The 23503-nt window shown below is 53.3% G+C and overlaps 9 protein-coding genes across 9 annotated transcripts; 4 read left to right on the top strand and 5 right to left on the bottom strand.

Annotated features, from left to right (window-relative positions):
• Window positions 1–215: 215 nt before the first annotated feature.
• On the bottom strand, window positions 216–3469 carry J4E84_000046 (uncharacterized protein; the record flags this gene model as incomplete). The annotated part of the gene is made up of 6 exons (XM_049382691.1): window positions 216–340; window positions 393–680; window positions 728–761; window positions 809–1243; window positions 1975–3385; window positions 3444–3469. 6 exons carry the CDS (start codon window positions 3467–3469, stop codon window positions 216–218), a joined length of 2319 nt encoding a protein of 772 aa, XP_049248209.1.
• Window positions 3470–4391: 922 nt separating this feature from the next.
• J4E84_000045 (uncharacterized protein) lies at window positions 4392–5753 on the bottom strand (the record flags this gene model as incomplete). Its single annotated transcript, XM_049382690.1, has 1 exon — window positions 4392–5753. One exon carries the CDS (start codon window positions 5751–5753, stop codon window positions 4392–4394), a length of 1362 nt encoding a protein of 453 aa, XP_049248208.1.
• A 1019-nt stretch (window positions 5754–6772) lies between these two features.
• Window positions 6773–9145, top strand: J4E84_000044 (uncharacterized protein; the record flags this gene model as incomplete). Its single annotated transcript, XM_049382689.1, has 1 exon — window positions 6773–9145. The coding sequence occupies one exon, from the start codon at window positions 6773–6775 to the stop codon at window positions 9143–9145; it is 2373 nt and encodes a 790-aa protein (XP_049248207.1).
• Window positions 9146–9420: 275 nt separating this feature from the next.
• On the bottom strand, window positions 9421–9945 carry J4E84_000043 (uncharacterized protein; the record flags this gene model as incomplete). Its single annotated transcript, XM_049382688.1, has 1 exon — window positions 9421–9945. One exon carries the CDS (start codon window positions 9943–9945, stop codon window positions 9421–9423), a length of 525 nt encoding a protein of 174 aa, XP_049248206.1.
• A 571-nt stretch (window positions 9946–10516) lies between these two features.
• J4E84_000042 (uncharacterized protein) lies at window positions 10517–11148 on the top strand (the record flags this gene model as incomplete). The annotated part of the gene is made up of 2 exons (XM_049382687.1): window positions 10517–10916; window positions 10967–11148. 2 exons carry the CDS (start codon window positions 10517–10519, stop codon window positions 11146–11148), a joined length of 582 nt encoding a protein of 193 aa, XP_049248205.1.
• Window positions 11149–13214: 2066 nt separating this feature from the next.
• Window positions 13215–15742, top strand: EXG1 (exo-1,3-beta-glucanase; the record flags this gene model as incomplete). The annotated part of the gene is made up of 4 exons (XM_049382686.1): window positions 13215–13275; window positions 13326–13511; window positions 13562–14685; window positions 14741–15742. 4 exons carry the CDS (start codon window positions 13215–13217, stop codon window positions 15740–15742), a joined length of 2373 nt encoding a protein of 790 aa, XP_049248204.1.
• Window positions 15743–16661: 919 nt separating this feature from the next.
• Window positions 16662–18695, bottom strand: J4E84_000040 (uncharacterized protein; the record flags this gene model as incomplete). Its single annotated transcript, XM_049382685.1, has 7 exons — window positions 16662–17054; window positions 17412–17515; window positions 17568–17637; window positions 17688–18034; window positions 18093–18160; window positions 18215–18313; window positions 18364–18695. 7 exons carry the CDS (start codon window positions 18693–18695, stop codon window positions 16662–16664), a joined length of 1413 nt encoding a protein of 470 aa, XP_049248203.1.
• A 2313-nt stretch (window positions 18696–21008) lies between these two features.
• J4E84_000039 (uncharacterized protein) lies at window positions 21009–22005 on the top strand (the record flags this gene model as incomplete). The annotated part of the gene is made up of 2 exons (XM_049382684.1): window positions 21009–21031; window positions 21144–22005. The coding sequence occupies 2 exons, from the start codon at window positions 21009–21011 to the stop codon at window positions 22003–22005; spliced, it is 885 nt and encodes a 294-aa protein (XP_049248202.1).
• Window positions 22006–22442: 437 nt separating this feature from the next.
• Window positions 22443–23460, bottom strand: HPT1 (hypoxanthine-guanine phosphoribosyltransferase; the record flags this gene model as incomplete). Its single annotated transcript, XM_049382683.1, has 4 exons — window positions 22443–22494; window positions 22565–22993; window positions 23071–23177; window positions 23428–23460. 4 exons carry the CDS (start codon window positions 23458–23460, stop codon window positions 22443–22445), a joined length of 621 nt encoding a protein of 206 aa, XP_049248201.1.
• Between the last annotated feature and the right edge of the window lie 43 nt (window positions 23461–23503).

The raw sequence follows: 23503 nt of genomic DNA, 5'->3' as shown, positions 1-23503 counted from the left end.
ATTATCGGGAAGAACAATTTCGTGCAGGGTCCTCGTCGTCATCGCTCTAAGCACGTTAGGCGCACTCCGATTGGCTCAACATGGCAATGTAGTGAAAGTCGATTTGGAAGCTATATTTGGATTTCTTTTTGGTTATGTTCTTGATATCGTACGCATATGCGCAAATGTTCTACATATCTTGGTCAAGACGCCTTGAAATGTGCTCAACCATATTCTTATGATCCTGCCGCCTTCGCCAACTGACCAGTGCCCCGCGAGCTGAAGATAGCCATGATACCAAAACTGCCATAGAACAGAACCATGGGGTACGCTACCAGTCCCCGCATGGAAGTCATGCGCCCTACGAGGTGTGTTAGTTCCCATCAAAAACCCCATCGGAAGGCTCGACTTACCAACAACGGTGAACATGGAACTGGAGCTGTAGGAACACCATGTGATGGCCAGGCTGGTCAGAAGGTATCCAAATAGCCCGTCAAGCGGCACAATGATTCCAAACATCGATACCAGAACGAGAGGGAGCAGACAGTATCCGAGCACCGATGCCGATCGTGGGAACGTTAACGAGGAGCCGAGATGCGAGCCATGCGGGTGACCGTGGTCTCCTGGAGTCGCTTCGACGACAGGCGGGGACATGAGCGAGAGGATCTGGTGGAGAAGGATCGTGCCAACGAACGCCAGGCCTACTTTTGTTAGGTTATGTCTTTCTCCAAGCAGCTGTTTGACTTACCGTAGATGTAACCGAAATGAAGCTTTCCAGACAACTACCCCACGTTAGCTCTCATTTCTTTCTTGATATCGTGTCTCATACCAGTAACGACGTCCCAAAGATCAAGAAGAACAGTATCGGCCCTGCCACATCGCTGTCGTCCATGATATGCTGATCGATCCGACCGAACGGATTCAGCACAGCCAACGTCTTCATCTGTATATGCCTGAAGTTTACTCCCAATTCTTCCAGTAGCGGCGGCTCTCCATCGTATCCTTCCGTGCCAAAAGCCGCCAGCCACCCCGTCCGCAGCCCAGACACACCCATACCCATCTGCCCACTCACGCCCGGTGCAGCGAACCCCGCGCCATACTGCGCGGGATACGCTTGACTCGCCGGTGCGCCGTAGTTTGCTTGGAATGGTGTGGAATGGCCAGATACTGGCTGGTTCGAAAATGACGATGGGTAGAATTGGAGGTTTTGCGCATTCCCAGCGCCGTATTGCGGGTTTTGTCCGTAGCCGTATTGCGCCATTGTCTGATATGCGAGTGTGTGAGGTATAGCGACGAAGAGGAAGTGTCGGAATGTAGCGATCTGGCGTTGGGTAGGTCGTGCAGCTGGTGCCTGGCGGAGGTGGAGCGGACGTGTCCTGGGGAGATGTGGTACGTGGAGCGAGAGACGACGTCACCGGAGATTTTTGCGCGGAAAGGACAGATTGCGTGAAACGGGGGTGAGGGCTCGCGCGCTGAAGTGGGAAGAAGACAATTGTTTGTTTGCAATGTTGGGGCTCAATCTGGCAGCCACATGTCATCGTGTGCATCGACCCTGGCCAGCCGTCCACAGGCCGATGGGGGCTTGGCAGCGACACGAGCATCAGAAGCAAAGCTAACGCTGTGACTATTTGACAACCACGTCTAAGCTATAGTTCTACGAAGCTTATGAATGTTTACTCGTTACGTTTCTCATCCTCAACACGGGATTAACATAATAGAGGGGGGTCCGCTAACTGGGCCGATATTCTGGCGAATATAACGCAACGGCTTGAATCCCTCCTGCATCACCCAGTCCAAACCAATAACCGTACCCTCTTCATTGCGTATGAATACCAGGAGAAATTGCTCGTAGCTCGAGTAATCCACCAGGCATCTTGTCTCCATCTCGTCACTCGATCCAGGTAAAAAGCTAAACGTGTGGGACTGGTAGTGTTCCAGAAGATGGCACTGCGAATCCATGCGATTCCGTTTCATCTCCAATTGATCTTCGCTTACCTTGTACACATGAATAATCCCCTGTATGTCTTCGTTCCGGTACGTCCCCTCAAGGCTTTCGAGATGGGGACATGGCGTATTTAACATGCGATTCTTCTGTAAATCGTCTTTCATCTTGGTATATCGGTTCAGACTACGGGTAGATAGCTTCTCCGCTCTCATACCGAAATCCACTTCCGGGGTCATATCGAAGAGTGATTGAACGAACATCTGAGCAACGAGATCAGAGCAGTCTCCAGCACTCTGCGCGTTGGTCAGGACGACCACAGCGGATTTGGTCTCCGGAAAGAGATAGATGGAGTTGAGATATCCGGTCACCTGGCCTCCGTGGTATAGTGTTAGCCGGGGCTGCGATTCTCGTCCGATGATATCGTCTCTCTGTGGGCCGTTGGTAGATAACCACCCAAGTTGTGTCGAGGGAATCATGTGTCTTGCCCATCCAAATGCGTACGAGTTCTCATTGACGGTATCGTCCGTAACGGGTATCTTGCGAGACGTGATTTGGCTGATTCGCCTTAGCGGGTTTGTCGATGTGCTTTGCGCGTCCGTATGGTCGTCGTGGTGTACTGCTTCGTGTTGTTCCGTGTTGAGACTCAATCCTTGAATGGCCTCAATGGTGCCTTTCTCCGTCTCCTCTTCTTCCAACCGTTCCATTACTGCTTGCGACCAGATGAGCATTTCCGGAACGTTCGACCAAATCGCCATTGCAGCTCCACAAATAGTCTTGTCTGAAACTTGAGGCATTCGTAAACGTACTGGTCGCCTGTCGTGCAAGACCGTATGCCCCTCAGCCAGATTTCCACCCTCGACTTTCCATCGAGAACACGTCGATCTACTCATTCCGAGAGGCTCAAAGATTCTCTTCTTGACGAACCCTCCCCAGCCATCCACGGCATCCTCGCCGCCTACCGCTTTAATCACTTTACCCACCAGAGCGTAAGGCCAGTTGGAGTAATGGAATCCGGTGCGAAATGTGTCGTGAACTGGCATGTTGGCAGTGATATGTAATAAATCTTCTGGAAGAAGCAGTTCTGCGCCTGCTGCGCCATACCACGCGATGTCGAGCTGTGGAAATCCGCTGGAATGAGAGAGGGCTTCTGATAGACTCATGTGTTTGCCTATGACAGGATCTTTGTTCTGGGTAAAGGGTATGTATGTGGATAGCGGTTCGGTCCAGCTCAGTCTGCCCTCGTCGACGAGTATACCGCAGGACGCAGCGATGAAGGCCTTGGTGAGTGATCCGATCATGTAGAGAGTTGAATTGTTGACCGGGACATAATTTTCGTTCCCATCGGCGAATCCTTGACTGTGCTGGAGGATGATCTCGCCTTCGTGGAGGATGCCGATGGAGACAGAAGGACATCCGGTGATTTTCATCAACTTCCGGACTTGGGGTAGACAAGCCCGTACTCTATCGCAGCATCAGTACAAGTCCTATCATGATATCGGCATCGTTAGAGTGACCATACCTCTTCTTTGCTGCGGTAGGATCCATGGCTTATTCTTGGATCGATAGTGATAGCGATAGAGCGACTCCCGTTATGCGAAACACTGGAGACAGGTAGCTTTGCTGGATAAAGTATCGACCAAACAATAAACGCAGGTGAAGGTGAGGAAGTCGAGGACGACAACCACGGACGTGTTGACGTGCCGCGGATAGGCGACAACGCAAACAGGCAGGAGCGTGTCTGCCGAAACGGGCTAGATCGACCACGCCCATATCCTGCATGATGCATAGGTGAAAGAAGGAACGAACGATCACACAGGGAAGCCGCACCGCAGATTCGATGCTAGACAATTGCGCATGCAAAATTTCATTTGCATATTTCGGAGAAGTAGGTTCGGGAACCGTGTCCATAGATTTGAGGGGGGTATCTAGTCCTAATGCTAAGAGGGGAGGGATGTCATAAATCATAAATCATAAATCCAGCCATAGCTGTGTTCGCAAGCGATACGTTTGCTGTTGGCCGAGGAGGTATCCAAGCTGTAATCAAGCGACGAAAGCCAAGTTCAATACATCTCCCTGGTCCTTCGTGAAGTATAGTTGCACCAGTCGCACTGTAGACGAGTTAGTTGATGTTTATACGTTTTATCGCACCATACTAACCAGAGTGTCAGAAGACGCGTCGTTATCCTCACGGCAATACTCGTTGTTGCATTTCCTGCAAGTGCGGATGAAAAGCTCCTTACAGCTGATGCACGTGTGGCCACAGCCAAAACAGTCACGTCTCACGCCGATAACCTGTGTTTCTTCACGTCAGCCTATTTCTTGATCAAAGAGTGAGCACATACCTTGGCGCGCAAGTGCCAGTCTCCAGGTGCAATTATCCAATATAGCCAGGCTCCGGGTTCCGGAATCCAACTACATCGTAACGGCCTCATGGTAGCATCGCTGCTCGCGCGCCAAGGTAGGTCCTTCATCCCCACATCCCGTCGCTACCGGCTCCGGCCATCATTTCCTCACGGAGGCAGTGTTCCACGCAGAGGCCCATATGTACCTTGATGGTTTGCTTGGGGAGCAGTTGACTGCTCCCGTCGGGTTTGAAGCTCTCGGTGAGCTCCGTCTGCTGTAGTTCCGTTCGTTGGGCGGTGACCGATCCAGTGTAGCAGTTCTCGTCCCACCACTTGTGACATCTCTCGCACCAGCGTCCTTTCAGGCAGTCCTCGCATCGCACTATGAGAGGTGGAGGGGCGGATCCGTCGAGAGTGTGTGGTATTTGCGCGGCGCGTACGGAGGACCCGTGCAGTGGGACCGGACTGAGTAGCGGGTGATGAGACGGACTGGAGTCGCCAAATACTGCCGGGCCTTCTGGAGAGGAGTGGCACGTCTCGCAGCCGGACGGACCTAGCGCTACAGTGGCTACTGTAGGCCGCAGGAACGAAGATGGATGTGGTGCTCCGTCTGCAGTCGCATCTCTGACGTACGCCTTGCTTGGGTCGTGGCGTGGTCCTCTGCACAGAACGGCATCGAAGGCGATGATGCCCTCGCACGCCTGGAGTATCTCTGCCCATTCCGGGGACGGCCGCTTCGATATGATCTTGCCAGAAGACTGGTACCACTTGTCCTCGGTCCGCGCTAGGACAGCTTCCAATGCCTGCTGCGACTTCTCGTTCCATTGCGCCCCGATCTGCGCCCCTTGTGAAGTCGTTACGCCCTTGGGAATATGCGGGGAAGGCTTCTTCGTGACGGGCGACGCAGGGCGCGGTGTTCGATCGCGGGTGCCAAAGATGTAGATGCCTTTGACTCGAGGGGTGCCCGCAGGTCTGGACGGTCGGACCGCATATCGCAGGTATTGCTGGAGCTTCCGCTCGTTCAAATGTTTGGCTTCGCGAATCGAGAGTATTCGGACGTTGAACCGTTCCTCGGTAAGCAGCTCCTTGACTAATTCGGCTGTTACGCTGAGCCCGTCTAGTACGAGTGTGTGAACATTGCGTAAGACGTGCAGCTTCTCAAGTCTGTTGAAGATATGACGTAGAGGGCCGCTATAGAAGTCGTCTTCGGTGAGGGCTTCGTCCATGCGCTCAGCACGGAAACTGGTACCGCCGATATCAAGAGGTCCATCGAAGGGTACAATAGCAGACTTCACCGGAGAGAGATCCAAGTAGCGAAAGGCCTCTGGCGACTGGAAGACAACATGGTGTAGGGATTTGCAAGTTCGCGACAGGTTACGGAGAGCAGATATTGGCAGGTACGGGGCAGTTTGGCGCAGGATCAAGGTGTTGGAAAGCAGGTCCGCCAGGGATGTAGGAAGGTCGTCACTGAAGGTAGAAGGGCCCATGGTGAGGGCTCGGGGAATGCAACCAGAGAAGTTTGGCCAGAGGTTAGATGGGTACTCACCGAATCTTTATTACACAGCGCGAGGGCAGGGCGGAGTAGCACGTGCCACTGATCTGACACTGCAGGTGTGTGTTGGATGAGCAAAAGGAAAGACTAATCGAGGTTGAGACGCTGCAGGAGATGGGGTTGTGGGTGCGTGGGATACCGCCGATGCTTCGTTCCCTGCGGCGATCGCAAGCGCAAGACCCTGCCAAGAGGCGTGTTAGCAGGACACGAAAGCTTCCTGCATAGGACCTGCACGATCAGGCCGCGATGAAGCATAGATTGGAACACGTCTTGCAGCCAAGCCCGCGCTGCAAGTCTTGGTGGTCGAGTGGAAACAGGCTAAAACAGTCGCTGCGAGATGTCAGGTAGGCGACGCGACGCGCAAAGCCGCCGGGGGATGTTCGCCCCACGTTGGCCGCTTAGAACATGAATCGACATATCGAAACTCACCGGAGCATTGGCATGGACGACACAGATATGGTTTAGGTGCCCGGAGAGATTCTCGCATCTTTCTTGAGACGCGTACTTCTGTTGATCAATTATGATGAATTATTCAAACACGTCTACACATATATGGGCTGTATGTTGCGAGATACTCAAGTATGCTCGTAGCTCTATCGGTGTGTCTAAGAAGCTTAGTCACCGTCTCGCAGTTGTATCGGGAAACCATCGCTTGCACTGTGAAAGATGGTAGACCAAATATAGAATATACATGACGACTACGAGTGGTGAAACTAGACTTTTGCTATATGCGTTCAACGGTGGCGGTATCTTCACGCGTTACCACGCGAGGCTTATCGATAAGCCAAGCGGGCCGAGGCGAGGCAGCGCAATGACGCCAGTCATTCACCGAAGCTTCGAGTCGCGAGGCGCATATGTCAGCCCTTCCACGCCTCTGAACTACGACGTACCATCATTCATGTGTTCCCACCACAGTCATTACCTTCACCTTTCTGTACCTGACGCAAAACAACCATGGACCCGGAAGCAGAGCCAGCAGAGCTGAAGTGGTCCGCGCAATACAAACTCGCACATGCGACGCGAAGCACGCTATCCGGTGATAAACTACTCCTCCCTCCATCGGCATTAGAGCAGCTCCTTGCCGCACCGCCTGTCGTTCACGTCGACGCGAACCGACCGCACATCACCGCTTTCGATCCTTTCAACCCATACACCTTCAACGCCGAACGTCACGCACGAGCACAAACGCAGGACCGCTTCCAGCAACTGCCCCATCCGCTTACCTTTCGCTTGGTCAACCCGGATAATGGCAGAGTTGTACATGCAGGAATACGCGAGTTCTCCGCAGACGAGGGCGAAGTTGTGCTGAGCAGTTTTCTGAAAGAGGCATTGGGAATCAAGGAACAATCGGCAGAGCCCTCTAGGGATGCCAGCCCAAACGGTCAAGACGAAGATGATGTGGCTATGTCAAATGGAGCAATTCCTCTGGGGACAGAAGGTGCTGCGTCTACCAAGATTACAGTACATGCCAAACAACTACCTAAGGGCACCTTCGTCAAGCTACGGCCTCTCGAAGCTGGCTATGACCCGGAGGATTGGAAGTCGCTACTGGAGGAACATCTACGATCCAACTTCACAACCTTGACGAACGGCGAGGTCCTGGCTATAAATGGTGGTCGAGGAGTTGATGGCAGGCGCGAGGAGTTTCGCTTCCTTGTAGACGGCTTCAAGCCCGAAGGAGATGGCATTTGCGTAGTAGACACGGATCTGGAGGTGGATATCGAAGCATTGAACGAAGAACAAGCACTCGAGACTATGAAGAGGATAGCTGCCAAGATGCATCGCGCTCCCGGAACATCACAAGGCAGTTCCACCGGCGGTGCGGTCGACATATTCAACGCGCAACCTGGACAAGTGCTTGACGGCGAGTACGTCGACTACGAACTGACATCCTGGGACAGATCTCAGGGGCTGGAAATCCTTCTGGACGAAGTAGAAGATGGAGATGAGATCGACCTATACGTCAGTCCGTACTCTTCGCGACAAAGAGTTCGCCCACGAGAAGACGAGCATGTTTTTGCAAACATAAGGAGTCAATATCCGAAACGCATACGATTACAGCCTACAAACATCGAACTAGAGGACGCAGAAGCTGTATGGATCTCAGTTCACGCATATCCGTCTGAATCACCCTCAAGCACGCCCAAACCCTTCCGACTGAAGGTGTCGATTTTCGACCCCCAGACAGAAGCAATGGATGGGCTGGACGAGGCTCTTGAGAATGCAAAAGCGGTGGGTCCGGACGAAGTGATTTGCAAAAACTGCCAACAAGTCGTGCCTAAGGGATCGTTGTTCTTGCATGAGAACTTCTGTCTAAGAAATAACATCCTTTGCCCCCAAGGTTGCGGTCAAGTCTTCCAGAAGCGCTCTCCAGCTTTCCAAAACCATTGGCATTGTCCACACGATACGTTCAGTGGCAACACCACATTGAGCCACCAGAAGCACGACACTCTCTACCACACACCACAGACGTGCTTAACATGCGACATGGAATTCCCGTCAATGCCCATGCTCTCCCATCACAAAACGACCGTATGTCCCGGCAAACTAATCCTCTGCCGCTTCTGCCACCTCCAAGTCCCGCAAGAAGGCGACCCCAACGACCAATCCCCCGAACTCCTCCTCTCAGGTCTCACACCCCACGAACTAGCAGACGGCGGCCGAACAACCGAATGCCACCTCTGCAACAAAATCGTCCGCTTCCGCGACATGGACACGCACCTCCGGCATCACGATCTCGAGCGCCTATCCCGCCCCCCACCCCGCTTATGCCGCAACGTAAACTGCGGTCGCACCCAAGACGGCGCAAACAAAGCCGGTGACACCCGAGCCGGGACGCGCAAAGGTCAAGGCCCCGGTAACGAAATCGGGCTCTGCAGCGTCTGTTTCGGGCCTCTCTACGTCTCGCTCCACGACCCAGAAGGCAAAGCCCTGCGTCGCCGTATCGAGCGTCGGTACCTCTCCCAGCTACTCACCGGCTGTGGGAAAGCGTGGTGTAAGAACGAGTACTGCCGTACTGGTCGGAAGAACCTAGGCCAGGAAGATAAATCCATTCCGACTAAAGATGCTATTCCGCTTGTTAAGCCTTTCCTGCAGGGAATGGATGGGAGGGGGTATGAGACCCCGTTGCACTTTTGCGTGGACGAGAGGACGCAGAAGTGCAGGACGTTGGCTGAGATGGTGGCTGCTGAGAAGGGGATTGAGGGGAAGGGTGGTTATGGGTTGGAGTGGTGTGTTGCTGCTATGGAGGCTGAAGGTGGGGATTTGGACAAGGCGAGGAGTTGGCTTAAAGGGTGGGCGCCGCAGAGGACGGAGGCTGGGATGTGAGAGAGGGAGGGGTTGAAGTGTTTTGATGAGGTGTTTATAGATGGGTATATAGAAGTATGATGGATGGTGGTTGGAGTGTATAGACTAGATTAGAGAGATACCCAGTAACGATGTCAACGAACTTGCATAGGCCTAGAGCACGGCAAGGCGGATGCGTACATTGCATACGACACTGCCTAGTATCGGATGCAGTGCACGCATCTGCCTTGCCGTGCTCTAGGCATATACAACCATGCTATGCCCCAATCTCATCTCCCGTCTCTACAAGCCAAACCCTACAATTTACTCTTCCCCCCCTTATCCCGTCCCTCCCTCTCCGTCTGCCTCCCCATATCCTTCGTATCACTCGTCTCCGCCTTCAAACTCGCCGGATCACCCAGTTGCGTCTTATTCACCTTGTTTCCATCGTCGTTCGCAAGCGTCCCTCGTACTTTCTTGCTATGCGGCAGATCCTCCTTTCCTTCCTCTTTCTTGCTACCTGCACTCCCGCCGTTGCCAATGGCCTTCTTGTCGGCGCCGCCGGCTGATGTACCGGATTTGACGTAGGGGGCTGAGGGCGTGGGTGCGCCGATGGAGGAGGTTTGTGAGGATGGCGGGGATGAGGAGGTAGAGGTGGAGGTGGAGGAGGAGGAAGAGGAGGGAGCGTCATTCGAAGGGAAAGTCTTGCTATCGTCGTTTTCAGGTTTCAGACTGACGTGGTCGCCGAGACGGGGAGTGGGTTTATCGGAGCTCATGGCTTCTTTGGTCTTTGGGTTTGAGAGCGTGCCGCGGACGGAGGAAGAGTGGGATGTGTCGACCATTGTTGCTGAAATCGCTTTTTTTTTTGGATAAAATGTATGATGTATGGTATGAAATCAGGATGGTGTTTGACCGCGGAGCATGAAATCTGGGGAAAAAGGGCTGGTTATGACATCTAGACCTTACCTGTACCTCGGCAGCTACACAGCTACATCATTGAGAGATAGTGCGTGCTTTGGTGGTGGGAATGCTTGATGGAGTGTCTAGCGCGTGGGCATGACGTCTTGCATTGTGAGGCGCGTTGTCACATGAAGATCTTCGTGATGCTTTTGCGCGTTTTGGATTCTTTCAAATTATCGTTCAATTTGAAGTCTTTTTGGGACCCATTGATCGCAGACCTTGGAGTTGAGTTTTTGAAGTGTTGACGACTGTTATGGTCATGAACGAATGAGGTTGCCCAGGTGTGCTGATGGCTTACAGAGCGGCGGAGCTCCAAGCTCCCCACAACCCGTCCTGCCGTTACACCTCGGCATCCATGCTACCCCAGAGTCCCGCACGCTCCGCAATAATGTCCTCAATGTACGCGAAGGCAGCACACGCGATTCACACTGCAAACACTATCAATGCGCCACCATGGACGCGAAACATTCCCACCTGTTGTCTGTTCCCTGGGCCGCTGCCTTGATTAACGACCCCAACTGGACGCCGATGGAGACCAGCTCGCGGTCAGTAAAGCCATCAGGAGAAGACTCCTTCTTCGCAGGAACGCTTGGCACTGATCGCACAATAACAACGCTTCTTACCTTCCGTCCGAAGAATGAAGAAGCAGGCGACATCGCATACAAAGAAATTAAAACGATTGTGGAGCTAGGCGATGGGCTACAAGGCTACCCACAGATCGCACACGGCGGCTTCCAGGCAACGTTGCTTGACGAGATGTCCGGCGTCTTGATCGGGACGGTCATGGAGAAAAAGGCGCAAAGGGCAAGTAAGGACGGTCGCCGCGCGCCTGTCGCAAGCTACGTTACTGCCTGTTCGTCCATACCATGCATCAACACCGAAACACCAGCTGAGCACAAGCAGATCTTAACACTACCTACAAGAAGCCGGCGCCAACTCTGCAGACGCTTCTCTGCACAGCCAAGATCGAACGAATAGAAGACGGCGGCCGCAAACTATACGCTCGCGCGACTCTCGAAGACGGCAACGGTACGATATACACCATCGCCGACGGCATGTTCATCAGACTTTCGACCAAGCTATGATACCTCTAGATGATCATGCGCTCTGCACGGGAATAGGCAGTGACCCCACAGTACTACTATGTGCCACGGAATATGCTAGAGGCACCCGTCGAAATGTCTGGGCATCTGGATACCAACCTCGACAGTACACGGGCCACCACAGCGCTTACTACGCTTGTACATGAATGAAATATCCCATCTGCAAAGTCGCACCGCTCGCGTGGCCATCTGTCATATTCGCTGCTTGTCGGGAGTTTGGTCGCACGGCATCGCGCAACACGACTGCCGCGACCCTGCGCAAAGTCCGAGAGACGGCGAGCTGTCGCGCTCCTCAACGCGCATCTCAACCCCTTTTGCAATACTGAATGCTGGTACACTACGATTCCAGCCTACGAATTTCAAGGTTTCGTTCAAGATACCCTCTTAGGCAGGCGTGTAAAGAATCGCTTGAGCTATTCACCTGCTCCACCACGAATGGGCTGTCCGACTTTGACCGAAGTTACAAGCGTACATTCGCTTGACCTCCTGTATTGCACATTCTATTACTTTTTCATCGACTTGATGCTCAGATTTTGCCATGTGCGAAGCTACTGGGTCGGCGCCTGCTCTTAGTGGCAGATAGCCCGAAAGTGTAAGTCGAGTCTAGCCACATGACTGGTCATAGCCAGATTCTTTTAATCTATCTACCCTGACCCACATGATCTACCCTGTGCATGACCGTCGCCTAGGCCCGGCTCCTGTGCATCTGGGGTATTCGACGAGGCGCTTGCGATGTTGCAATCTCAAAGCATACACCTAGGAAATTGTCTCCAAACATGGCGTTCGGCCGACCTCTAACCAGCAACAGCTCCACGATGCCCAGACCTAGGCATGCCCGAGTCTGCAAACGACACTACACTCCGTGGCCAACGTTCACGCGCCTGACTTCGCCGCCGTCATTCGCAATCTTTGACTGGCGCCGTTTCAAAACAAGTCTGTTCCAATCAGGCAGGTCAAAAAGAAAGGTGTCGGGCTTGCCTTCACGTTGCTTGTCTCGCGGAAGCCTCACAAGACTCTCTGCATTCACCGCATCACAACTATGGGTGTGAAGTGAGTGCTCTGACGTCTAAGAGACTAACACATGAGCACGCGCGCTTGAGGCTTATGCTGCAGGGCAAGATCATAGGGCAGACTCATGCAGTGCGACGCATGGCATTTCTACCCAAGACTACCCCACATTTAGGCTTCGTGGCGAACTACTGTTGACGGCGCAAATCTGGGGTCTTTAAGATTCATGACCGCGGAGCCAATTGCCGGCTTCAACGCTCTGGTCTTGGCACTAGCGTCCGTCACATGCTTCCAAGGTTTGGTCGGTGTTTGCACAGTCACTGGACAGCGCTTCACGGAAATAATATGCGTAGGGCCGTCCCGGTGACCAACGCTGCATCGAGGTTAGTTGCATATCCCCTGAGTCTTCTTACAACTTCTGCTTGTAGCTCACCCATAGCATGCGTTGGGCAGCACGCTGGATCACCATCGTCATCCTCTATTCATGTTTAGATGGCCACTGAAGCTTCTAGATGTAGAGTAGATCACACTGCTCACGAGAATAGAATAAGTTTTATTCGACTTACCAAACAACAAAAAACACCCCTCGGAGATTGGGCTTGAAAAGGAAGGGCGCGTACCTACACCCTCCCTTTCCCCAGACTATGTTACTCAAGCTAAGACATCTCGAAGCCGGGACCGAAGTAAGCTATGTAACCCTTCAAATGGCAACGGGGGTAGCCGCCTAGTGAGTTAGTCTTGGACAAGGCCTTATGACCTCCTCAGTGGTAGACGGTGAGTATCTCATCACCGGATGTTGCTAGCTAGCCAGTCGGCACGCTTCATGGGGAGCAGATCTCCAAATGATCGCGTGGGTGTATGGTTCTTTCTCCTATCACGCACTGCCACGACGTGTAGCAGTGAACAAACGGGGAGATTAAATAGGCATCATGGTCTCCCTCTGAGACTTCTTCTCGCTACTACAGTCTACACTCCTTTGTACTCCTCCTCCTTGTGTTCTCACTGAACATACCATTATCTATTGGCATATACTCACGGCTATGCATTTGTCCTTCTTGCTCGCCTGCCTCAGTGCAGTGGGCATTCAGGGTGCTGCTATCGGTAAGCGAAGACCGTTTCCCCTGAATATTCGCGTTACTGACACAATATAGCACGCTTCCCCCGACAGATAGTAGTGAATGATACGGAGCCCACCTCCAACATCAGCAGCATCCAGGGAGTTGCTGCTATCACGGATGGTTACTGGCTGAACGACCTCTCCGGTAACGGAAGGGCTGCCTTCAACGCCAACGGCGCTTACAAGGTCTTCCGCAACGTCAAGGAGTACGGAGCAAAGGGTAAGCTACTTTGCTTTTTGTGTTTCAGTACAAGTCTAACATCCTCATAGGTGACGGTGTTACCGATGATTCCGATGCAATCAACCGTGCCATTGCCGACGGCAACCGTTGCGGTCCCGGCGTGTGCGACTCGGCCACTGATTCCCCGGCCGTTGTCTACATTCCTTCTGGAACTTACCTCATTGGCAAGCCCATCATCTTCTATTACATGACTCAGCTCATCGGCAACCCCCGAGGTCTTCCTGTTTTGAAGGCTGCTCCAACTCTCCAGGCTATTGCTCTCATCGATGCCAGTCCTTACCAGAACAACGGTGCACCCGGCTGGACATCAACCAACATCTTCCTGAGGCAGATCCGCAACTTGATCATCGATGGCACAGCTGTTGCACCAACCAGCGGCTTCCAGGGTATCCACTGGCCCGCTTCGCAAGCCACGACCATCCAGAATGTCAAGATTCGCATGACACAGGCATCGAACTCAGTCCACGCCGGTATCTTCGTCGAGAACGGATCTGGTGGCCACATGGCTGACCTCGACATCGAGGGTGGCTTGTACGGCATGAACATTGGAAACCAGCAATTCACCATGCGCAACGTCAAGATCTCCAAGGCTGTTACTGGTATCTCGCAGATCTGGGATTGGGGCTGGTTGTACGCTGGTCTTACTATCAGTGACTGCGGCACTGCTTTCTCTATGAGCAACGGTGGCTCGGCTAATAAGCTTGAGGTCGGCTCGGTTGTTATCATCGACTCTGAGATCACCAACTGCCAGAAGTTTGTCGATATGGCATGGACTCGTAACAGCGTTCCTACTGGTGCCGGACAACTCATGTTGGAGAACATCAAGCTCAACAATGTACCCAACGCTGTTGTTGGTAACGGAGCCACTGTTCTTCAGGGTGGTACCTTCACTATCCAAGCTTGGGGTCAGGGAAACAAGTACGCTCCCAATGCCAACGGCCCGGAGAAGTTCCAAGGAACCTTCACCCCTGTTGCTCGTCCAGGAGGCCTTTTGGACGGCAACAAGTACTACGCCAAGTCGAAGCCACAATACGAGAACCTCAACTCTGGCGACTTCATCAGTGCTCGCGGCAGTGGAGCCACAGGTGACGGTCGCACCGACGATACCCAGGCTGTTCAGAATGCCATCAACAGGGCAGTTTCTTCAAACAAGGTACGTTCCCTTAATCTTGTCATCTCCTATCGCCAGACTAATCACATCCCAACAGGTCCTCTTCTTCGAGCACGGTGTCTACAGAGTAACCAACACAATCTACGTCCCCCCCGGCTCCCGCATGGTCGGCGAAACCTTCCCCTCAATCATGGGCTCCGGCTCCGTCTTCTCCAACAAAGACTCCCCGGTCCCCATTATGCAGATCGGCAAGCCTGGCGAAAGCGGCCGCATCGAATGGTCCGACATGATCGTGCAAACCCAAGGCGCCACCCCAGGAGCCATCGTAATTCAATACAACCTCAACACCTCACGCGGCTCCGGCCTCTGGGACGTGCACACGCGCATCGGCGGCGCAAAAGGCACAAACCTGCAAGTCGCGCAGTGCCCGTCCACAGTCGGCAGCGTAAAACCCGAATGCATGGCCGCCCACACAAACGTACACGTAACCAAGGGCGCCAACGGCGCGTACTTCGAGAACAACTGGTTCTGGACAGCCGACCACGACATGGACGACGCGCGAAGCACGCAAATCACCATCCTGACGGGCCGCGGCCTGCACGTCGAAGCCTCAAACGTGTGGCTCTGGGCCAACGGCGTCGAACACCACGCAAACTACCAGTACCAATTCAACGGCGCGTCTAATATCTTCGCCGGCTTCATCCAAACAGAAACACCATACTACATGCCCACGCCCGACGCCTCCAACCAACCCTACGGCACGTCCGCTGCCTACTCCGATCCCGTATACCCATCCGGCGCCTCCGCCTACGGTCTGCGCGTGCTAAACTCCAAGAACGTGCTTGTGTACGGTGGGGGTTTGTATTCTTTCTTCCGCAATTACAGCACCAGTTGTTCGAGCGCGGATGCGAGTGGTGGGGCGCGGATATGCCAGAATAGGATTTTTAGTATTGAGGGGGATAGCAGTGTGCAGGCTTTTGCGCTTAGTGAGGTGGGCAGCGAGTGGATGGTTACGGTGGATGGGGTGGATAAGGCGAGTTGGAGGGATAATTTGAGTGTTTATTCGAATACTATTGGGTGGCTTGGGTATAGGGTTTAGGGTTGAAGAGGAAAGTTGGTAGGGGGTTTGGGGTTGAAAGGAAGAGGATTGTATATATGGGATGGAGGGCGGTGTTTGGTGTTTTCGGGGGGGTTGTTTGGACGGCTGGTTGACCACGGTCGCTATCTTTCTGTTCGGATAGGATGGAATGGAGTCTTGGGTTGTATGCTACTGTTGTAGTATATTCTTTCTTACTGAATGCAAAGGATCAAAACTTATCGGTTCTTCGTCTCTCTCTCTCTACTCACTAATGGTCTATGTGGCACCCCACATTTAGTAATCGTCGTTCTTCGAATTGGAATCCGTGATCCGAACCTCACTCGCTTCGTTTAGCTGATCAACATCGACGTCACCTGCGCATCAGGGTCAACCTTCCACACGTGCGACATCGGCGACCACTGCATGTATTGTACAACGGGGTAGTCAGGGGGTTACTCGTATATGCAGTGCTTGTAAACATTGGTATGTAAAAGACACCAGGTAATTCACAAGTAACCGAAGTTTACATTGCATCCGTACTAACCCTCATGCGAGGCTAGCACACACAACCTCCAACCGACCCATTCGGACTGCCACCATACAAAGTGGAATGTGGAGTCAATCCATCGACACTCAAACACGTAATTACTCCCTATCAATGAGCAGCAATACCGAAAGTCGTCACCACCCAATGCATGTACATGTCTTTATGCAAGCAGCTTTTTTTCGATAAGAATTAGGGAATGGATAAGAAAAATAGGAAATGGAATATGGGTAGACATATCCAGACGCCGTGATGAGGATATGGGAATCGAAAAATGTGGATCTCATGTCCGGAGCGGGACTCGCTGAACGCCATACCAAAACGCAAAGACACAACAGAATAAATGAAGTCGCGTGACACAACAAGAGTTTGCGTCGGACAGGGGGAGTATGATCATCACTGCATGCGTTTTCGCTTACGCACGTCATCTGCTTCATCCTCCTCACTGCGTTCCGCAGTTTCCGCGGGGTTGAGGAGCGAGTGGACATTGGACGCCATACTAGATCGTCGAGTAGGTGGTCCAGTGTCGAGGCCTTTGAAAGGGTATCTAGCTCCCGGTAGTGTCCAGCCAGCATCCGGATTTAATGTCGACGGCATATTCTCATTTGGCGGTGGAGGAGAGCCGTGTCTTGACTGTGCTTGCCGTGGACCGCGGGGTAATTGATATGATTCCAATGCATCACGGAGCTGCTGGTCACCACCTCCGATAGGTGGATGGCGCGGTGACGAGGGCCATTGTGTGGAGTTGTAACCAGAAGCGTAGGGCGAATTGACAGCAGGGTTGGGTGGCTGCGGTTGCCAACCGTGTAAGCGGATATCTGCCGAGGTGTGCCGCCTATATAGATTATACGGAGGGGACAAAGTGCTTGGCAAGTTGCTCCCCAGGTTTGCACCTCCCGGCTGCTGGACTTGTGGTGGAGGAGGTGGGGGTGGCTGATGGGAAACTGGGGTTCTGGCTGAAGATGGAGAGTAATTACCCGTGCCTATTGAACCGTAACGTCGCGGAGAAATTGCAAGATGGGCCGGGATCGGAGCCTTGTATGGAGCTTGCCGTGAAACGTTCGCCAAGGATCCTCTCCGCGACTCTGTTAGATTGTCTTGTGGCATTTGCCGGGGTGAAAGGGGTGGACCGTTGCTGCTGTCTACTTGCATGAAGTAGGATTGGCGTGCGGAGAGAGGTGCATCTTCTGGTGGCTCCAATGCTCGGAGCATGTCTGTTTGTCGAGCAATTTCACGCTGCATCATAGCGACTGGAAAAGTCAGTGTGTGTCGCGCAGACAAGGTTTGAGCATTGACGCGTACCATCCCTATGGATAGGGTTTTCCGGGTCCGGCACCATTTGCATGATGAGGTTTGCAAGGTCCTGATTCCACTGTATAATCTATTAGCTGTTGTGTATTGAAGTCTAGACAATCGACTTACTTGGTGGCATTTCATCATGCCCTCGGCTAGCACCGAACTCCTTTGAGTGAGGTATGCGCATGTGTCTTCTGATCGCTGCATGCGCGCATGCATGTCATGGAGGTTATATTCGAGACTCTGGAGACGTGACTCGACAGGGTCCGGCATTGGGTCGACCGCCTGCCCAGCTGGTGGGCCAAGGGGCATTTTGGGCGCGGGGAAGGACTCGCGATGGACGAGGGCATGTCTAGAAGCACGTCGCTTGATTTCGCGCAGACCGACCAGATCGCCTCGCTTGAAGTTTCCGTTGCCGTGCTTGAACTCCCATAGCGGGGTGTCTGGCGATCCAGTGTGGAAAACGTCGCTCACTGCGGCAGTACAGTCAGCATGTGATTATGGCATGGCGGAAAGAAATTGGACACGTACCCTTGTGGAAGCCGTACATGTTCAGCTGGCGCACAAATGAGGAAATGTTGGTGTGCTTGAAGTAGGACCTGGGATTTGTTAGTCAGAAAGCCTGAAGCGGCCGTGGCTTCAGGTGTACGTACGAAAGGACTTTGGAGAACTCGCTAGAGGGGGACATGACGAAACTCTCGTTAGTGCTCGCCCAGGAGATGAGGTGCTGAATGCTCTGGTCTTCGAGCATGCTGTGTCGTGTTAGTGTCGGATCGCGTGCGTACTGTTGCGGCACACGTACTTGTATAGCTTGTGTATGAAGGCCGTCTGGACGACCTTGGGCTGTTGTGCAGCTGCGGCAGCGCCCACTGCAGGCGCCGTGTTGCCATTGGGAGGCGAAGTGTTTTCCGAATCGCCGTTTCCTTCTCTTTGCGACGGCAGCTGGAACGAGACCGATTGGGTGCGCTCGTTGGGCGGGCCCATGTTCGACGACGAGGGCGTGATGTCCATGGGGTCCCGGGACGCCGCAAGCCTCGGGCTGGACGAGGGCAGGATGGGAATCGACTTGTGCAGGTTGGGATGGTGAGGGTCGCCCGAAAAGGGACTGCGGCGGGCCTCTGCGACAGAAGCCATGTGGGCGATGTGGAGAGCAGGCGTGGTGTTGAGATGTCAGGCCTGCTGCGTGCGTGGAGACGGGCGCACGGGGGTCGTGCAGGGAAAGGGAATTGAGCAGCGTGCGATGGGCGCAGAGATTCAGAAGTGTCTCGAAAAATGCTTGAGGCCGGGTGGATGCAGGGTCCCGACTTGCGGTGGCAGCGAACGTGGGCGGGCGGAGAAGATGCGGAGGAGCATGCGATATGTGTGGCCGACGTCGCCGCAGAAGCTTCGAATCGGCGGGCGAGCGTCTTGGAAGCTTCCTAGGCTTGGGGATTTCTTCTAGCGCCTGCGCGAGCCGTAGAAATATGGTTCCAGAAAATGTCGGCGTGGCAGACGGTGCCAGTGGTCCTTTGTCGGATCGGGAGCGGCCGTCGCTGAGGAATAGGAGCTCGCGCAGTCCGAGGGGCAGGTCCGAGCGCTGACGACGACGACAATTCCAGATGCTCCGGGATACTGTGTTTGAGCGTGCGAGGCTTGGCGGAGGGAGGAGAAGACAGGTTCGTGGGAACTTGCAGACTGCGAGGCGCGGCGAGATATGCCGGCGTGTCGCAACACTGGCTACGGACGGAAAGGAGGTCCAGGCACGGGGCGTCGAGGGCGGAACGGTAGCGCTACCGCTGAGAATACTATGGGGGATCGCGATGTGGGAGCGTGCTGCGGGAGCATCTGAAGGCCTTTGCGCACCACCAGCCGAGCCAAGTGTCATCCAACGCTGAGGGGACACATGGTCATCTTCATTTATCTACCTATCCATCACCGCCCTCAGCACTGTGTAGCTCTAGGTACCCCAACGCCCGCTGACAGACCATGGCCCGCCGTCCGGGTTTGCTGCCATGGTAGGGCAATGGCATGCAGCTCACGGCAAAGACGTCGCTCCTTGTCGACGTTGCATGTGCCCGCGACCCCTGCCCTCGGCCAGCTGCAGGTCGAGACACTGAAACATTGCTCGACCATAATAACCCACCGCTAATATCACTATAACGCGAACTGTTTCTGCTGCGGGGTCAGCATATAATGCGCCTCATATGCCTATGCTCCTCCCGAGTGCCCGTGATGCGGCTGCGGATGCGGAAGGCAGTGGCACAGACTAGAATACCGAACCTTCGCCAGAGTTGCCTCAAATGCTGCCGGACAGTTGAAGCCGACTGACTCCCTTGCCCATGGTCAAACACTGCTAGTACGACTCGCGAGCATCGACGCCATCCTCGGCTTTCACGCGTGGTGTAAGCCAGGGGAGGGTCCAGGGTCTGCAGGCAGCCTTCACGCACAGACCTCCTTGGATAAACGTCAACCACCAACCTTCCTTCGAGTCAGCCTCGACCGACTTTCCCCAGCCCAACCCAGGTGCCGTCAACGCAGAACGTTAGCTTTACCCCGACGCTACCACCTGCCGTCACCGCACCAGTCTATCACCGACCGCTTGGGTGGCGAGTCGCTGTCCTATCGATAGCCCTGCCTTTAATCGGCAGAAAAAGCAGCATGACTACCGGCTTCCTCGATGCGTTTCGACGCATGCACATACATGAAAGAGAACAGGCACTCAAGGCTTTAACATCAGAACTATCACCCTATGAGTGGAGGACACTCCACGCCACGACAAGCAGTCGTACCTTCCAATTCGACGTCATCGGCAATCTACCCGTTGAGCTAGTGGCCCAGGTGTTTTCGCATTTAGACGTTACTGCTCCCTACCGCTTGCAAAGTGTCTCAAGACGATGGAAACACACTCTTCAGAGCTTACACGTTATCAAAGCAAGCCTCAACAGTTGGTACCAAGGTACTGTAAATTTCCAAGATGCCGACCACGCTCTGTGTCAGAAGAAAGCCCGCAAGATAAATGCCTTTCGTACTGGCAAGCCGCGTAAAGTCTACAAGATAGCACCCAAGGACAGTATAGATGATATCTATCTAGCAGGAAACAGTCTCATCTGGCAAAGCCTAACCTTCACCCCGCAAAACCAATCGCGAAATGTTTGCGTCCTCGATCTAGCTACATGGGATCTTCGCTTCCTGGGTGGCGAAGGCCGTGAACGAATTATCGACGTCTATGTATCTAGTGAGATTGTGGCGCTAACAACCTGGGCGAACATCTGCTATGTTCACGAATTACATGGCAAACGCGGTTGCAAGAAGTTCAGAGTACCAAACAACAATTATTTCGCCAGCGTTGCCTGTCGAGAGCGCACTGTCGCATGTTATCATATCGACTCCGGTTTTGCATCGGTGTATATCTGGGAATACGACTCCCAGCGTGGAAGATCCTTCGATATTAAATTCGAACCCGGTAACATGTTCTGGGGGACAGATGTCGTGTAAGTAATCTCTGGGGTTGCTGAGCGGTGCTCGTATCCTTTGAAGCAAAGGAATTCACCAACACTGGGATACTCTATGCATTCTTTGCACGTAAAGCTAATCAGAGTCTAGCGAGAACGAATCACTTGGCATTGCTCCTATCATACAGCCCGCGACCCAGACAATCATCTTATTCGCCAATGCCGCACGTAACAATGACGTTCCTTTCCACCAACAGTTCTTCGCGTTCGGTCGCTACACATACAGCGGGGAGTGTCTCAGCACACACCACGCAAACCTCCACGGGGTAACTTCTCTCTCGTATTTTTCCCGTGATCCAAACACCTTTGTCCCAGTCGACGACAAGCAGAACATACTGTCGATAGTCATGCGAGACACCAACGGCAAGTCATCCTTCCTAGTGCGATTCAACGAAGAAGAAACGGACATGAGTGTATGGGAGGGTTCCCGGCTATATGAACACCCCGAATTCTCTGATACCAACGGTGCCATGGCGTGGTGGAAGGACACATGCTATGCCGCATTCTGGGACGGGGACGTCGAAGGCGAAATGCGTGACACGATTGCGCTTATGGACCGGAAAGCCGACAAACATGATATGAATGCGGTTGAGGACGCCAGTAACGGCAGAGCCTACAAGCCCATCGTGTCTGAATCAACGGACAACGAGTCACTCGATCTCGATATCAACGCTCCCGTTGTTATGAACGAAAACTATGTTATCAGAAACGCGGGGAATAGATTCTACATACTCTGTTTTGACGATGACGACAAGGACAAGTGGCCGAAGGAGAGCGGAACGTTCTTTGATATAGGAGAGCTTGGGGTGTTGAAAGGTTTGGATACTTGGTTCGATCAACCACATTACAAGGGGTGGCTACAGTCTCGGCCATATGCCCGTGTAAAGGAGATCTGGGGGCCGGAGCTGGAACGACGGAGGCAGGAGCTTTCATTATCTGCAGAAAGTGACTAGTCATTGAGATATAGCAGTGTATGTGTAGCAAACCTTGGAAATGCGATAGGGATTCTAGCGACCCTAGTAACGCTCCATACAATAGGACGCTGACCAACTCCGAATTCTCTACTGCACCCAGATTACCCTGCTCCATATGTCATACCTCGCACGCCATAGCATCCAAAACCTCTACTACAATCAACTCTTCACCAATCAGTCGACCATGACCGATAACGAATCTGAACTGTGAGATGGTAAATTCGTTAGATCAGCACTGCCATCTATGCAAAGTCATTCGCTCATTCAATACATCTATCTTGCTATCCAATCCCATTCAAACTCCAGTATATCCCATCCGTCCGTTAAATGCTACCGATCGAATGCCGTAAATGTCACGCATACTTTTCTCTTGCATCGTCATCATCTCCCTTCTATCCTTCCTCGATGGAGAAATCCTATTGCTTGCCCTCCTGCTCCCTGGAAAGACGGTCGTGCTCGTCAATGTCACTAAATCACGGTTAGCACTTATCACAAAAACATACAGAAACGCAGGTAGAGAGTAAGAAAAAAGACATACGTAGCCTCCCAAGGATAACAAATCCAAACATCCCCCACCGTCCTCGCCGCACTATACCTCCCCTTGAGAATCTCCTGCGGCAACGCCCCCTTCTTCGCCTTATCCTTGTTGTGCAGCACAAAAATACTGAAATTCGTCTTCTCGCCCTCCCTTCCCAGTTTCTTCACCGCAGCCTCAACATCCTTCTCCAACTCCCTGACCGCGTATTCCAGCGTCGTGCGCGTGTCGTCGACCTCATCGACGATGAGCACGTTCTTGCCGATCAGATTCGCCATCTCGAGAGAAGACAGGTCGAGCCATTGTGTGCGGGTTACTTTTGTTCCCGGGGTCTCGACGTCTTTGTCTGTGGTTGTGGGCAGGGTTTCGTAGAGGGAGAGGCCGATGGCTTGGATGGGGATGTTGGGGCTGTTTGAGCGCTTGAGGAAGGATCTTTCAAACAAGTTTATTAGTTCTTGTTGTCTGGTTTGGTATGTACGGTGTACGTGTGGGGTTTGGGGATATAATACCGGAGGATGCGCGCGGGGACGTAGCCTCCGCCGCCGATGGCGATCATGAGGTTGGGCTTGAAGTCATTGAGGATTTGGTCCGCGGCTTCTTGGCACAGCTTGTGCACCTGTGGGGAGGGGGGTTGTTAGCTGTGGTCTTTGTGCTTTGTTTGCTGCTTCGTGTTGCGCAAGGGTTCGATTGTCGTGGTCGCATGGATACGATACGAACTGAGTCTCTAGCATCGCTTTCTGCAACATCTGCATGGCGCGACACCAGCCTCGCGTCGTATACATCGTGGTGACACAAAGACACCTCACGCGCGTGCGTGCGCGGGGTGTCTGATCGCATGTGTAACAAAGGACCTCCAAAGAACGTACCTGGTTGTACGTGACGTAAACCTTCTCGACCATGTTCGCGGTAGTATTCTGAATAATATCTCCAAGTGTAAAGAGC

Source organism: Alternaria hordeiaustralica (genome assembly GCF_023758085.1).
Source record: "Alternaria hordeiaustralica strain BMP 2776 chromosome Unknown scaffold_1, whole genome shotgun sequence".
NCBI classification, from domain to species: Eukaryota; Fungi; Ascomycota; class Dothideomycetes; order Pleosporales; family Pleosporaceae; genus Alternaria; species Alternaria hordeiaustralica.
This window is presented reverse-complemented; position numbering and strand designations above follow the sequence as displayed.